This window comes from Canis aureus, chromosome 5 (assembly GCF_053574225.1).
Source record: "Canis aureus isolate CA01 chromosome 5, VMU_Caureus_v.1.0, whole genome shotgun sequence".
Lineage (NCBI taxonomy): Eukaryota > Metazoa > Chordata > Mammalia > Carnivora > Canidae > Canis > Canis aureus.
In genome coordinates, this window is record NC_135615.1 from 85,716,914 (window position 1) to 85,730,952 (window position 14,039).

The following is a 14,039-nucleotide window of genomic DNA, read 5'->3' on the forward strand; positions in this document are numbered from 1 at the left end:
GTCAGCCCTGCTGCTGTCCGGCTTCCAGGACGTTCTCCACAGCCTCTCTGTTAACCGGCTCCAGGCCCAGACCGTCACGGCTCCTGCCCGCTTGTCCCCATACATTACAGTCCCCCAGTCGGTCCCAGTGGCCGCATGCTGCCCACGGGCGACAGTGTGTCGTCAGTGAGAAACCTCGCTCTGCCAGACGTGGGGCGCCCGGGCCGGGTGGGCTCTGCAGCAGGGGGCTGGCCCTGGAGGAGGGTCTAAGGAAGAGTGTGACTGCGAAGGAGACCGGTTCTGTCAGGGGAGCAGTCAGATGCTTGCACAGCCACAGTAGCCGGGGCGCCCTGTCCCTACCGCAGGAGGCTGGCCTCGGCGCCACCGCCGTGTCTCATTCTCTGGGCAACTGATGAGAGGTGGCGAGAGCTAGAGGTTCAGAGGGACCTCATCTGGTTGTGTTCGACGCAGGGCCGATTTTGGACGCAGGCCTTCTAGGTTCTAGGGGACAGACGCATGCGGCCCGGCTGACCGTGTCTGCGAGGAAGCCCGTCTGTGCTGGCGGAGAAGGGGCCCCACAGCCAGTGAGGCTTCCTGTCTGCCAGACGCTGCGCCCTCAAACCAGGAGGGTGGGATCAAGATGAAATCATTCCTTAGCTGAAGTCATTCGGGCTGAGCTCGCTGGGTGGTCGTACAAGTCGGTGCTGTCTCTGCACCTGCAAGACACTGTCCACAACGTGCGGGTGAGCCATCCGCCTGCGCTGACCCCCACGCCTCCCACCCACCCCCCTGACGTGAGTGTAACCACCTCTTCCTTTTGTTTTCCCAGCATTAATAATAAGCTACAGCAGCCAGAGGCAGCGGCCGGGGTGTTGGAATATGCCATGAAACACTTCGGAGAGCTGGTAAGTGCCTCGTTCCTTTTGGAAAAGCAAGAGGTAGAGACATGGCTAGGGAGGCGCTCGGCCACACCCCTGAGAAAGTTGCTTTCTTTTGTCTTTCTCCCAGTCGGCAACGTCCGATGCTGACTTTCCTGTATCGCGAGGATGAAGGCTGTGTGGATTCTGTCCACACTGAATATAGCTCGTGAGGACAGGATCTGATGAATAGTAATAGCTGGTGGATTTCAAACCCCTGGCGTGTGCCCGACCCTTCCGGTATTTTCTGTTCTCCATCTCACTCAGTCCTCGCAAGGGCCCTGTGAGTAGAGGTACAACCGTTACCCCGTGCGACAGGAGAGGAGCCTGTGGTCCCATCAGCACAGCAGCCTTGTCTGAGCAGTGAATCCGTGGCCGGGCCAGCACCTGAACCCAGGCCGTCTGGCATCACCTGTATGACCCCAGCCCGAGTTACTGTGTGTCTGTCTGTGGCACCAGCGTCGCCGCTGGCCCACGGTTCCTGCTCAGTACCTATCTCAGAAGAAAGCACGGCCAGTTCTCCAGAACGCCACGTACCGTGATGACACGTGCCGTTGAAGAGCTGTTCCATTTGGTGCATGCTCACATAGCTGCCTCTCTCCTGCCGTCTCTGCCTTATATCACTAGTAAACGTCTCCATTACCCTGTGTGGCCCTGGCGGTGCTCTGGTGACTCCCTAACCATATATAAAGCATTGACCTCATCAACTCAGCGTTGACTCCCCGGAATGTTAAGTTCTGGGTCCATTCGATGAGCCTTTCGTGAGTCATGGAGGCCACTTACCCAGGTTTGCTGGAGTCCAGAGCCCGGTGTGTGAGAGAGAAGAGATCAGTGCTGCCTCACAGGCTCTGCCTCACACGGGGGCTAGGAAGTTGGACCATTTTGCCGTCCTGAGTTCAGATCTGTAACTAGACCACGATGGCAACTCTCCTGATGACAGCAGAAGGGACTGTGTCTCATCCACCTTTGCCACCATCCTCGGCGGAGGGGGCCCGTAACTCCAGGCAGAGACGCCCCTCCTTGGGTGACCCTGGAGCGTGGGCCACAGTAAGCGCCCCGAGAAGCAGGGATTCGCGAGCATCTGGCGTTCAGGTGGTCTGCCAGCGGATAGCTTATCCCCCGTGGCTCAGAGGACCGGCCCTCGGGGCCAGCTCCTCCGTCTCCAGGCCCTTAACGTGGCCCTGAGCGCCAGGATCATCGCTAAGCCCAGGGTGGATTTTCTGTTATATTTAGGTAGCTGAAGCACATTAGGCTCGACAACGATTTGCCTTTTCTTGGCAGAGTCTGCGCTTTCTCAGCACAATTTATGTAACAGCAATCCCATTAGGATCTTGTGTGATTCATTGCTTAAACCTTATAGTTTCTGCAATCTATTGCAATTCAGAATATCCTGCCCCCTGCCTGACCTGCTCCATATGCCGCTCCCTCTGCCTTCCGCCCGTTCCTGCCGAGCGCCTGCCATCCACCAGTCACGGGCCCCTTTCTCTTTCCCACCCGGGCAGAAACCCAAAATGGGAAAATACCAGCGTTCCTTTTCAGTTTCAGCATTTTTCATTTGATGCTGTCTTCACAGTGACGCCTCTGAAGGACAGTGACTCTTCTGTTTTCTCTCTTATATTCTTCTCAACAGGCTTAGAAAGTGAAGTTCAGGTAGTTTCACCTGCCACAGAGCCAGGTGTGCCTGTGTTGGTGAGCCGTGCCGTTCACGGACGCTGGGGCGAGGCTCGTGCAGGGCCCGCGGAGGGGACTGGCCGTGCCAGAGACCAGCAAGGGGACATCGGCATGAGTTCACAACCAAAAGTAGAAGTGACCTCCTTACAGAGGTTCAGGAAGGAAAGGTCCTTTCAACGAGCTCAGCAGAGTAGCGGTCAGCACGTGTACCACGCAAATACCGGTTTTATTTAGAAAGGAGAGGAAGGGGGATCCCTGGGTGGCTCAGCGGTTTGGCGCCTGCCTTTGGCCCAGGGCGCGATCCTGGAGTCCTGGGGTCGACTCCCGCGTTGGGCTCCCGGCATGGAGCCTGCTTCTCCCTCCTCCTGTGTCTCTGCCTCTCTCTCTCTCTCTCTCTCTCTCTATGTCTATCATAAATAAATAAATAAATCTTTTAAAAAAAAAAAAAAAAGAAAGGAGAGGAGGATGGTGGGGGAAATTCACGTGGGGCCTGCATCGAATACAGATTCCACTGCAGAATCGTCTTGTTAGCAGGATCCCTGGAGAGCCACTACCCTGGCCTGGTAGGGAAATATCCTCTTTCTGAGCTGGAGATAGAGAAGCCCAGAAGACCGGCTGAGGGGGAGGCCGGTGGGGGGCAGGAAGAGACACAAAACAGTCCATCCCCTGACCACTTAGAGAGCCGGAGTCTGTGCTCACGTGGCCAGCACCACGTGTCAGCATGGCACACCATCTGCCCGGGTGATGGAAACCAGCCTTTGGCCCCTGACACTGGTGAAGCTGCCAAGCGCTGAGCAGGAGGGAACATTGGGTGGAAGGAGGAAAGGTTTTCCAAAGAATTTTAAGTGGCAGTGTTATATTGTGTTTTAAATCATTATTTCCTGAAAGTTTAAAAACGCAGAGCATCAGGAGCTTTTAAAAAGCGAGTTATTTTCCTCTAACAACTATGCATAAAGGCTTGGTCTTTCTGGCCCCGCCAGGAAAGTGGCTGCCATCCCGGTCCTGTGGCCCGCCATCCGCAGTCCAGCGGATCCAGGCCGTGGCATCTTGCAGGAGTCCTGGTCGGGGCTTCCTGCCGTCGCCAACGATTTCCCCTGTTGTTGCCTCCCCACATGCGGAGCTCTGCGGACCCTGGCGTCTGGGCAGGAAGTGATGAGGCGTGGACACAGCCTGCCATCTGCTCCTGGATCGTCCCAGGATCGTTCTGTCCGTGTGCCAAGTCACCAGCATTCACACCACCCCCAGACATAGCTCCAGACGTTCTCAAGTTCTTTTCAACCAGAGCCAAGACGTATGGGGATGGGTGAAGCACCTAGCGCCTTAGGAAAGGCAGTGTGGGGATCCCTGGGTGGCGCAGCGGTTTGGCGCCTGCCTTTGGCCCAGGGCGCGATCCTGGAGACCCGGGATCGAATCCCACATCGGGCTCCCCGTGCATGGAGCCTGCTTCTTCCTCTGCCTGTGTCTCTGCCTCTCTCTCTCTCTCTGTGACTATCATAAATAAATAAAAATTAAAAAAAAAAAGATTTAAAAAAAAAATAAAAAAATAAAAAAATAAAAGGAAAGGCAGTGTGTGGCTTGCTCTCCACGCCCACAACAGCCTCTTTCTTTTCCACTTGGCAGGAGATCCAGGCTACCTGGTACGAGAAACTGCATGAGTGGGAGGATGCGCTGGTGGCCTATGATAAGAAGATGGACACGAACAAGGATGACCCCGAGCTGATGCTGGGCCGCATGCGCTGCCTCGAGGCCTTGGGGGAATGGTGAGCTGCGTCCACACAGCAGCCAAGTGGCTGCCACCGATGTTCTCGCTGGGGTTTTGGGACTGGAAGGGCTTCCCCCGTGCAGAGTTCTCACCTTAGACCCTTATGTTTGTTTCACCTGCTACCTTCCTGAGAATCATCTACCACCTGGGTGTTTTGGGGTTTTTTTTTTTTCAAACTTAAACTGTAGTGCTCTAGGACAGGAGAGGCTCGGGTGAGCCCCTGGGATCTATACCTGCTCCCTCTTGAACTCCGACTGGGAGGACCTCAGGTTCTTACTCTGCAGCCTCAGTTTTCTCTTTATTATCTCTTGTTAATGATTTTGGAAAAGAAGAAAAATTCCTGCCCTCTTGAGACGCTTCATCTTTATAGAATGCTTGCTTCATGCCCAGCACTCTACCAGGCTCCAGAAAGACAGAAAAAAAGGCCTTCCTCCCATCGTGGGACTCGTGAGACAAGCACATTGCAGATAGTAAAGCTGGGGAGGACAGTGACAACAGTGTGAGCAGACAGCTTTGCAGGCCAGCGGGAGGAGCGAGGTGGCCTCGCCGTTCTCCCTGGAGGAAGGAGTAAGACTGAGGCGCAGCTGAAGGAGATGGGGGTGGGGAGGGTACCCCAGCTAGAAGCAACAGTAACGCTTAGCTGAGAACACTTGACAAGATCTTGGTCTGGGAAGCCTGCGGGGGACGTTGAAGTAAACCTGGCCCCTATTCTGTTTGCCAGCCTCTAAGTGCAGTTTTTAAAAATAGTTGAAACAAAGTGCCCTAGTATCATAGTGAGATATTTTACGGTTTTAAATCGTTAAAATGCCATTCCACTCCCCGTGAGTAGATGATCCAGACTTTCTCTGAGACATGAGACCAAAGGTCCCATTTATCCATTCAGCCAGTAATTATTCGTGGCCATTATCTGCACCGGGCCTAAAGGACGCAGTGGTGAGCAGGACAGACCCAGCCCCTGCCTTCCCAGAGCTCACAGGCCAGACAGCTGGGCTGTCGTGATACAGAGCGAATACGGTCATCAAGAGGAAGCACAGGGGGCCGTGGGAGATAGGAAGGGGCCCCGATCCAGGTTTAGAAGGTTTCGGAAGGCTTCCAGGAGGAAGTGATACCTAACTGGAATGTGTGCGGTGAGGAGTGAGCACAGTGTGTTCAGCATTCTGAAAGTCCAGCATGGCTTGGAGGGTCGGGGGTGATGTGGAAAGGTCAAGGTGAGGCAGGAGAGGTAGCCAGGGCCCTGATGCTGTGGGGCTTATATGCCAGGTGAGGGGTTAGGGCTACTGACAGGCCATCCAGGGACTCGGACAAAACCCTCTCGGAGCAAAGTAAGAGAGTGAATTGAAGGGAGACCAGAGAAGGGATGGCAGGACCAGCTCAGAGGCCCAAGGGGACAGATGGTGGGGGTGGAGAGGGAAGGGGCTGTTTAGGAGGCGTGTTGACAGGATTTGGAGGCTGATTCGATGTGGAAGTGAGGACAGAAGGAGTTACAGTTCTAGCTTCTGGAATAAAGGCAAGACCTTCCAACACCCAGAGCTCCTCAGAGGCCAGATCAGCCCAAAGCCTGAGGCTCCCCACCAAGCAGGCCTCAGGGGCCGTCCACGGCCTGCGCCCCCCCTGTGGATCTGCCCCAGAAGGATTTGTTTTTTTAATCTACGTTCTTACATTCGTCTTTTATTTTTAAAGCATAATTTTTTAGAAAGGATAATGGCACAAAATTCACTAGTACAAAACAGTGACAGGATTGTGTAAACCAAGTCTTCTCCTTGTCCCCCGGCCTCCCTGTGCCCCGGGCACCGACCCTGTCCTGTAGGTTTCAGCGACGGTCCACAGCTGTGCACCTGTGTGCATTAGGACGGTGAGCCCTGTGCACCGTTTGCACCTTGTTTTTCCACTTTTAACATGTATGAGCCGCTCTTTCACATCACTGCCTACAGGTGCTGAAGGGCCGCGTAATGTTCCACTAGGTTAGTAAACGGCAGGCTACCTAAATAGGCAATGTAGATTTGTTTTGACATTTTATAGCTTGGACAATTTAAGAATGTTACTGGGAAAAAATATTAAAGGAAGTCTTCTGAAAAGAATGTCCTCCCACTACACATTCCTTCTGTGCCTAATTATAGACACTCTTCGATAAATGATTGCTATTTTTGTTTTTTAATATAAGGTTGTTACTGTATTCTTAAGATAGGAGATGTAATTGTACCGCATGAAAATTTAATGTCAATGATTTTAGCCTTAGGCATTGGATCACACATATACAGATAATCGTTCTAAAATTACTTGAAATTAGTTTGTCTGGTTTAACCATTAGCAGGGAGATTCAAGTACTTATTTCTGTAATTAGCATTCACACTCCTTCACCTCCGTGAAGAAGCATATCCTATCAGACCTGCCTCATTACTTTGTATAACTAAGGATTGGGGGTTTTGTTTTTGTTTTCTGATGTCCAGCAGGTATCTAGAAACTGCACTAGCCACTAGCCAAGTATAGCTATTTAAAATAAATAAAATGAGATCCCTGGGTGGCTCAGCGGTTGAGCGTCTGTGTGGGCCCAGGGTGTGATCCCGGGGTCCTGGGGTCGAGTCCTGCATCGGGCTCCCCGGTCTCTGCCTCTCTCTGTGTGTCTCTCATGAATAAATAAATAAAATAAATAAATAAACAAACAAACAAATAAAATTAATCATTCAGGTCACACTAGCCACATTTCAAGTACTCCATAGCCACACATGGCTAGCAGCTACCACAGAGGTGCAGATGTAGAACATAGAACATTTCCATCACTTTCCAAACTTCTTTTGGACAGTACTGATCTAAAGCAAAAGAATAGTATGTTGAGAAATAGCCACATTATTTCAAAAATAATTTTCTTCCACTATCAAATTGGTTATCATGCAACCATGTTATTAAGAGAAAGATTAAAAAAAAAAAAAAAAACCACAAGGGGTAAACATTCCTAGAATTCAAGTCTAACCAGTTCCTAAAATGTTTTAGTATCTCTCTGTTGGCCTTGGGCTTCGTGTAAATGTCACAGCCGAGCATCCAAGTCTTTGTGTTGTGACTCCAGCCCATTTCTCAGTGAACTTTACCTCATCATCTGAACTCTGGCCAAACTTCACTTTTGTCCAAACCCCACAGAATTTGTTTGGTTTGCATTTGTTCATTCACTTTGCCGAAGTGCCCACCTCCTCCTCTGCTCCTTTTTCCACTTTTTGAAACTCTCCCCACCTTTCAAAGACCACCTGTCCTGTTTCTCCCTCCTTGGGACCCTTCCCAGCCCCTCCCGCACTTTAGGAATTAATGACAAGCACTTCCTTCCACAGGTTACGTAGGGATAGCTTGGGTGTATGGAAGGACTTTCTTACTTTTTTTTTTTTTTTAAGATTTTATTTATTTATCCGTGAGAGACACAGGCAGAGGGAGAAGCAGGCTCCCTGTGGGGAGCCCAATGTGGGACCCGATCCCAGACCCGGGATCACACCCTGAGCTGAAGTCAGATGCTCAACCGCTGAGACACGCAGGCATTGCTGGAAGGGACTTTCAATGTGACTCAATCTAATCCCCTGTGACACTCAGGGAAGTTGACTGTGTGAGGTCGACACAGCCTGCCTGAGGGGTCCCGAGGGCAGGTGATCCGGGTCTCCTGTCGTGGCAGGACTCGGTCCCCAGTACCTCTACTCTCTTGGAGTCATTCCAGTTTCATAATTACCTATAAAGTATAAGTGGCTGGTGATGCTGACCACGGGATTTAGAAATGCAGCAGACTGAAAGGGATTTTTAAAAAGATGAAAGAAGCAGAATGCTTTTCCCGATCATCTTACAGTGTGCTTGTGTGGTTGGCTCGGTCAGTTCCATCAGCCGTGATCGGGGGTTCCCAGGGAGCTGAGAGCCCACCCCGCCCCCCATGCTCCTCTGGCTCCAGGAAGCTAACTACAAGAGCTCGCCCCCCAGCCCCGCCCCAGGGCGCACACACAGCCCTACCTGCTGCCACAGTGAATGCAAGTAAGCAGCTCCCCGCCCTGCTCCGTAAGGCGGCCTCTGGGTACGGGAGAACAGACTGCTGGGGAGCGAGATGATAGGCAGCCAACCAGTCAGGTGTCCACGCGAACGGATGCTTTCTGAGCTTCCTGCACGGTGCCAGGTGGGAGAGTCACAGTCTGGAGGGTTCTCCCCCGGTGTGCTCAGAGGGGTCAGAAGACAGATCCTGGTGTTTGCCCCACAGATGGTCTCATATTTTTTATTCATTAGATTTTGTTTCCCCCTGCCTTTGAGAGTTCGAGTTCAGTATTCTTATTTGTAGCAAATGCTCATGAGAAGGGAACCCACCTCTGTGTGCTGGCAGCTGTTGACATAGCCGTGGCCCGAAGGCGGTGCCCGTTACATCAGGGGCCACTGCTCCAGGATGCTGCTCCTGGACTGCTCCCTGTTTTGTCTTTGGAGGTAACAGTTTGTGATGTCTCATACTGAACTCACTGCCTGCCTCCAGATGAAAGTGAAGCTATACCCCAGACCCATGGCACAGAACTGGGTGGTCCGGAGAGAAGGCTAGAGGACGGTGAGTCCCCTGCGGCCACCAGCTGTGCATATTACAAATCGAGGGTTGGAGGGACCATCCGGAGATGAGATAGCTTTCTCCCCTACGTCCAGGAAGGACCCCGGGCAAAACCTGCTGCTGAGCCAGTGGTTCTCAAACTGTGGCCCCTGGGCCACAGTCTCAGCATCACCTAGAATCTTGTTAGATGTGTGCATTGCTAGCCCCAGTGCAGAGCTCCAGAGTCAGAACTCGAGGGGTGACACCCAGCGGTCAGTTTGACGGCACCCCGGGGTTGCGATGCAGAGGCAGTGTGAGCACTGCTGCTCTCGGGTCAGCCCTCACGGGGCCCAGCAGGGGAAGGTTTCTGGGTGTGGATGGCAGGAAGCCAACATCCACCTTCATCCTGCTCTGTCCCTGAGCTTCAGTCAGTGCCTAGGGCTGCCCACTTCCCCTTCCTCTCTTTGATCTGAGCTGTGTATTGAGCTAGAATGTTGTGTCCCTGGCTGTCTGTGGCTTCAGGTCTGTGGAGCACCATTCAGATCTCAACAGCCATGGGAGTTGTGCAAAATCTGAGTGAGCATCTGGATTTTTGGTGGGTGTGACCGTGGTAGAGCCTTCTTCCTTCTGTGCTGGCTGCTTTCGCTCGAGCCTCATCTCAGACTGCAGCCATTTGTCTCACACTTTTAGGAGCCCATTCCCCCTACAGCTTTGAGCCCAAAACGAGGGTCCAGATGTGTCTCTTCAGATTGCTTTCTCTGTAGGCCTGCGAGGGGGAAGAGCCGCAGTTCTTGGCATAGGACAGAAGCTGTTTAATATTTATGAAGGGGGCCAGGACATTTCAGATCACAGAGAGTTAGACACAGTCCCTCTCTTTGATAAAGTCAACTCGCAGACAAGTCGTAAGCCACTAGGCCATAGAAACAACAAATCGCTGACCACTTCTCCTATATTTTAGGACCCAGTCAAGGGTGCTTTTTATTTAAAGGCTCCCAGTTTTGGGCAGGCCCTCGTCAACCAGTCCCGGTGGAGCCCAGCTTAACCCAGAGGTGGCGAGGAAGAGGAGCAGATTATGGAGGTGATTTCAGCTAACCCAACTCTATGGTTCTTCTCCTCCAAGGGGGCAGCTCCACCAGCAGTGCTGTGAAAAGTGGACCCTGGTTAATGACGAGACCCAAGCCAAGATGGCCCGCATGGCTGCTGCAGCTGCGTGGGGCTTAGGTGAGAGGCTTCCCTCGCCGGCACCCCAGGCAAGGTCGGGGGAGGCCGGGGGCTCACGTTCAATAGGGAAGGTGCTGTGGCTCCAGGTAGAGATGTCAGGTCCACAGAAGTGTGCAGCGCTCTGTACGCACACGCACCTCTCCCAGGTGTCCCTTCTACCTGGTGACCACGACTAACTCGTGAGACGCAGGTAAAAATGGCCCTTCCTGGTGAACCCAAGGAAACCGGTGAGCAAGCAGCAAACTCGAGATATATCATGGGGTTTGTTTGGTATCATTTATGTTAAACAAATTACTGGGCCATCTTTCTGTGTTATAAATAAAATCTACAAGTAGAAATTTCCTACCTACTGTTCTGGTTCCACTGTCATTAGCCTCTCTCCGTATCTTCTGCTGTGCATGAGGCCTCCATATTTGAATCTACATCATGATACGTTGTGGCTGCTGGAGCTCCAGCCATCGTGTCTGTAACCCGAGCAGGAATAAAGAGAGAAGACAACCTTCTGCCTTCTCTCATTTCTTAACTGTTATTCTAGAACTTTCCTAAAACATATAAAAGTGAAGAAAATAGTACAATACATCCCCATATGCCCTCACCTTCTCCAACAGTCATAAACATTTTGATAATTTTGTATTTTCTGTTCTCCTTGCCCAACGCTCACCCACCTTATTCCAACTCCCTGAGTATTATAAGGCAGAGATTTCCATTTAGTCCAGCAGGCACGGGTAGATTTCTGACAGCAGGCGCCCGCTGAGAGGATTACCCTCTATTCGAGAGATGTTCTCAACGGGAGGGGAAGGAATCCACAGGCTGTTCACCTATGGAGCCCAGAGGAAGGTTATGTAACCTCCTACCTCCATTCCATCCCTCTGGAGTCACAGAGCTTATATCCTTCCCGTTCATGAGCTCTGGGCTGGATCCAGAACATTTTTCAAAAACAAATTGCTTCCCGAGGAGTCATCGTTTGCCATTTGCTTTTGCCCAGAGGCACAGAGAATGAATGAGCCGATGGTCTGGAGTGAAGGGCAGTAAAATGCCTTGTAAAATCAGCTGCCCTGCAGTTTGCAGCTAATGAGGCTGATATCTTTTCTGCAGATGGTCTTGGAAATGTTGGCGTTTGATACCCGCTCACCCCATCGGGGGAAGCGAATCTCTCTTCCCGGATGCAGCCGTTTGCCCCGTCTGCCCTGATAGAGCCCACCGTGCTATGACCGAGCCCATCTTTCTGTTACAGCACAGCCTCTTAAAATATTTCTCTCTTCCCTCCTGAGGCACAGGTAGTGCCAGAGCGAGGCGGGCAAACTATCTGTCTAATCCTGCCCCTGTCTGGGTAACGGCCGTGTTCAGTTGCTTAGGGGATAATGTCATTTCCAACGTACCGTTGAAGTGTGAGCTGCTTTGCGAGTAGGAAGAAAGCCATTCCATCTCACCTAGGGGAACCGGAGAGTTCTCTAGGTTAATGAGGTGCTACATTAAAGCCTCTTGACATGTAGGCTTGGCACTCACGCGGATCCTCCCATCTTTCATGGAAGCCCCCGGGGCAGCAATGGAGGCCTGTGTTTGGAAGACAGATGTGGCTTTGTTTGTTAGATTGGCTCGCGCAACCCCATGGAGTACAGAGAGTCTCTGTAGGGTTTTGATACATCGGGCACAAGTTTGTCTTGTCTGAGCCCCAAGCTAAATGCAAGTAACGGTGACAAGGCCTGTTTGAGCTGCTGCCTTAGCGCGGCGAGCTGACGGCCCTAATGCTTCTGTGTGTTGTAGGCCAGTGGGACAGCATGGAGGAGTACACCTGTATGATCCCTCGGGACACCCACGATGGGGCATTTTATAGAGCCGTGCTGGCGCTGCATCAGGACCTCTTCTCCTTGGCTCAACAGGTAAAAACTCACGTGTAATCAGAGCATCTCACAAAGAAGATAACTGTGTACCCCGTCAGTTCCTAGGCACGCGGTGCCCCTAGAAATGGGCTCACGTACTTCAGTTCTGGTGTTTGGCCCTGTGAGCTCATTAGATTCTAGGCTTTGGAGCATAGTACTCCTACGAGGACTGCCGGCACGTCCGCCAGAGCCCCTTTCTGCTCTGAGAGGGACAAGGCACCGTTTACACTGTTCTGGAATTAGCTTCTCGGGTCATCTCTGCATGCCGTGGTCACTTTGCCAGCGATCCTCATAGTGGAGAGAAACCGGCTGTTTCCCCAAGGAGACTTTGGACAGCAGCAGTCCCCTCTGCCACAGAGACCGGCCACTGGGTTCTCCTGGCTGTACAGCTATGTCCCAGCTTCTAGGCGATGACCTTCCAGGAAAGATAGCACGTATGGGAAAATCCTGTGCTGGCTCGCAGAATGAAAGAATGAGGTCATCACATCCTGACAGGCGCTGGGCTGTCTTGGCTGAAGTGCTGGGGTAAATGACCTGAGCACCTCAGGGATGAGGATGCGGTCATTAATCTCAAACATTCGAGAAAGAAAAGCTCCACGTGTGAGGTGTTCAGTTGATGAAACAGAAGTCCCCACCCGCAGTCCTGTGGCCGTGCTCCGAGCTCGGACTGACCCCAACTGAGGCCTGCGCCGTCCGAGTCGTGGGCACAGAAGCCCCCGTGACATGGACAGGATTGGGCGTTCTCTGCTGGTAGCAGAGGGCTCCCTCGTGAGGGCAGGATGCTTAGGAGCCAGTGACGACCACGTGGAGCCCCTGGGAGTTCGCACAGTTGAGTTTCACAGGTGTGTCCAGCTTTTCTTCCAGAGAAGATGGAAGCAGGCAGGTCCACACTGGCCTCTGGAGGTGCAAGAACACAGTGATTCCGTTTCTAAGCCTACACGTTCCCTCCCCGGTTCCCAGGATGCAGGACGGGAAGCTTTCGGTTCTTACATGTTTTGTGTTTTCTGAGAAATGGGATAATGTTCTTTAGCCTTACAGATCTGATAAAAGGTTTCTTCCTTTCTTCAGCGAACTTCTCTCTTCATCACTTGATTTTTAAGCAGTGAGTAACCTCCAGCTCACTGGCCAGGCTGCAAACACAGCACGACCCCTACCCCGAGGCCCGCGCTCAGTTCTGTGGTTCTCTTGTTTCCCTTCTAGTGCATCGACAAAGCCAGAGACCTGCTGGATGCGGAGTTAACTGCTATGGCAGGAGAGAGCTACAGTCGGGCATATGGGGTGAGTGTCGAACGTTTAGAGGCTCATTTCAGTTCTTTTTTCAGCCTGGGCTAGAGCGCACTCCCAGGCTGCTGGGAACATGCCTGTGTATTCTCAGCAGATACCCTGTCACCAGAAGGAATGATTGCAATGAATCCTGGCTTTTGGATTGTTGATGCAGTATTAAGTCGGAATGTGGTTTGCTTCCACCAGGCCATGGTTTCTTGCCACATGCTGTCCGAGCTGGAGGAGGTTATCCAGTACAAACTTGTCCCCGAGCGACGGGAGATCATCCGCCAGATCTGGTGGGAGAGACTGCAGGTGAGCCTGCTAGAAAGCCCCGGGCCGCCCGCCGCCTCTCGCTCCCCTGCGCTTGCTCAACACGCACTCGCTGCCTCCCCACGGAGGCTGGGGTTGCATTCGAGGCAGAGCCCCCAAAGGCTGCGCACCTAAGCCCTTAGGGGTGAGCAGATGACCAGCTCTCCAGCCTGCGCCGACCCTTCTCTAGAAACACGAGGAAATGTCCTTAGTAAGTGACGCTTCCAGGCAGCCTGTTGGGAATCTTAGCCTCGGGATCAGTGGTTCCTGGCCTCAGCTGCCCGATGGAATGACCTGCAGAGGTTTTTAAAATCTGGATTCCCAGGCCACTTCCCAGACCAAATAAAAGAAAACTTTTGGGGATAGACCCGGGATCAGTATCTTTTCAGCCACCCCACATGCTTCCAATATGTGGCCAACCAGAACCACTGCTCTAAATCCACTTACTGGCCGCCGGCATCCGGCTTTTTAAACGGGGCTGCCTCGTGTTTCAGCCAAGCAGCCCCTGC

General features: G+C 52.4%; 1 protein-coding gene across 1 annotated transcript in view; it reads left to right on the forward strand.

Annotated features, from left to right (window-relative positions):
• Positions 1-14,039, forward strand: part of MTOR (mechanistic target of rapamycin kinase) — a 120,339-nt gene that overhangs the window by 78,982 nt on the left and 27,318 nt on the right. Inside the window, exons 29-34 of the mRNA XM_077899658.1 lie at positions 809-884; positions 4,188-4,327; positions 9,975-10,075; positions 11,840-11,955; positions 13,156-13,233; positions 13,426-13,533. Coding sequence (XP_077755784.1) covers positions 809-884; positions 4,188-4,327; positions 9,975-10,075; positions 11,840-11,955; positions 13,156-13,233; positions 13,426-13,533 — 619 coding nt within the window. The remainder of the gene's footprint in view (positions 1-808; positions 885-4,187; positions 4,328-9,974; positions 10,076-11,839; positions 11,956-13,155; positions 13,234-13,425; positions 13,534-14,039) is intronic.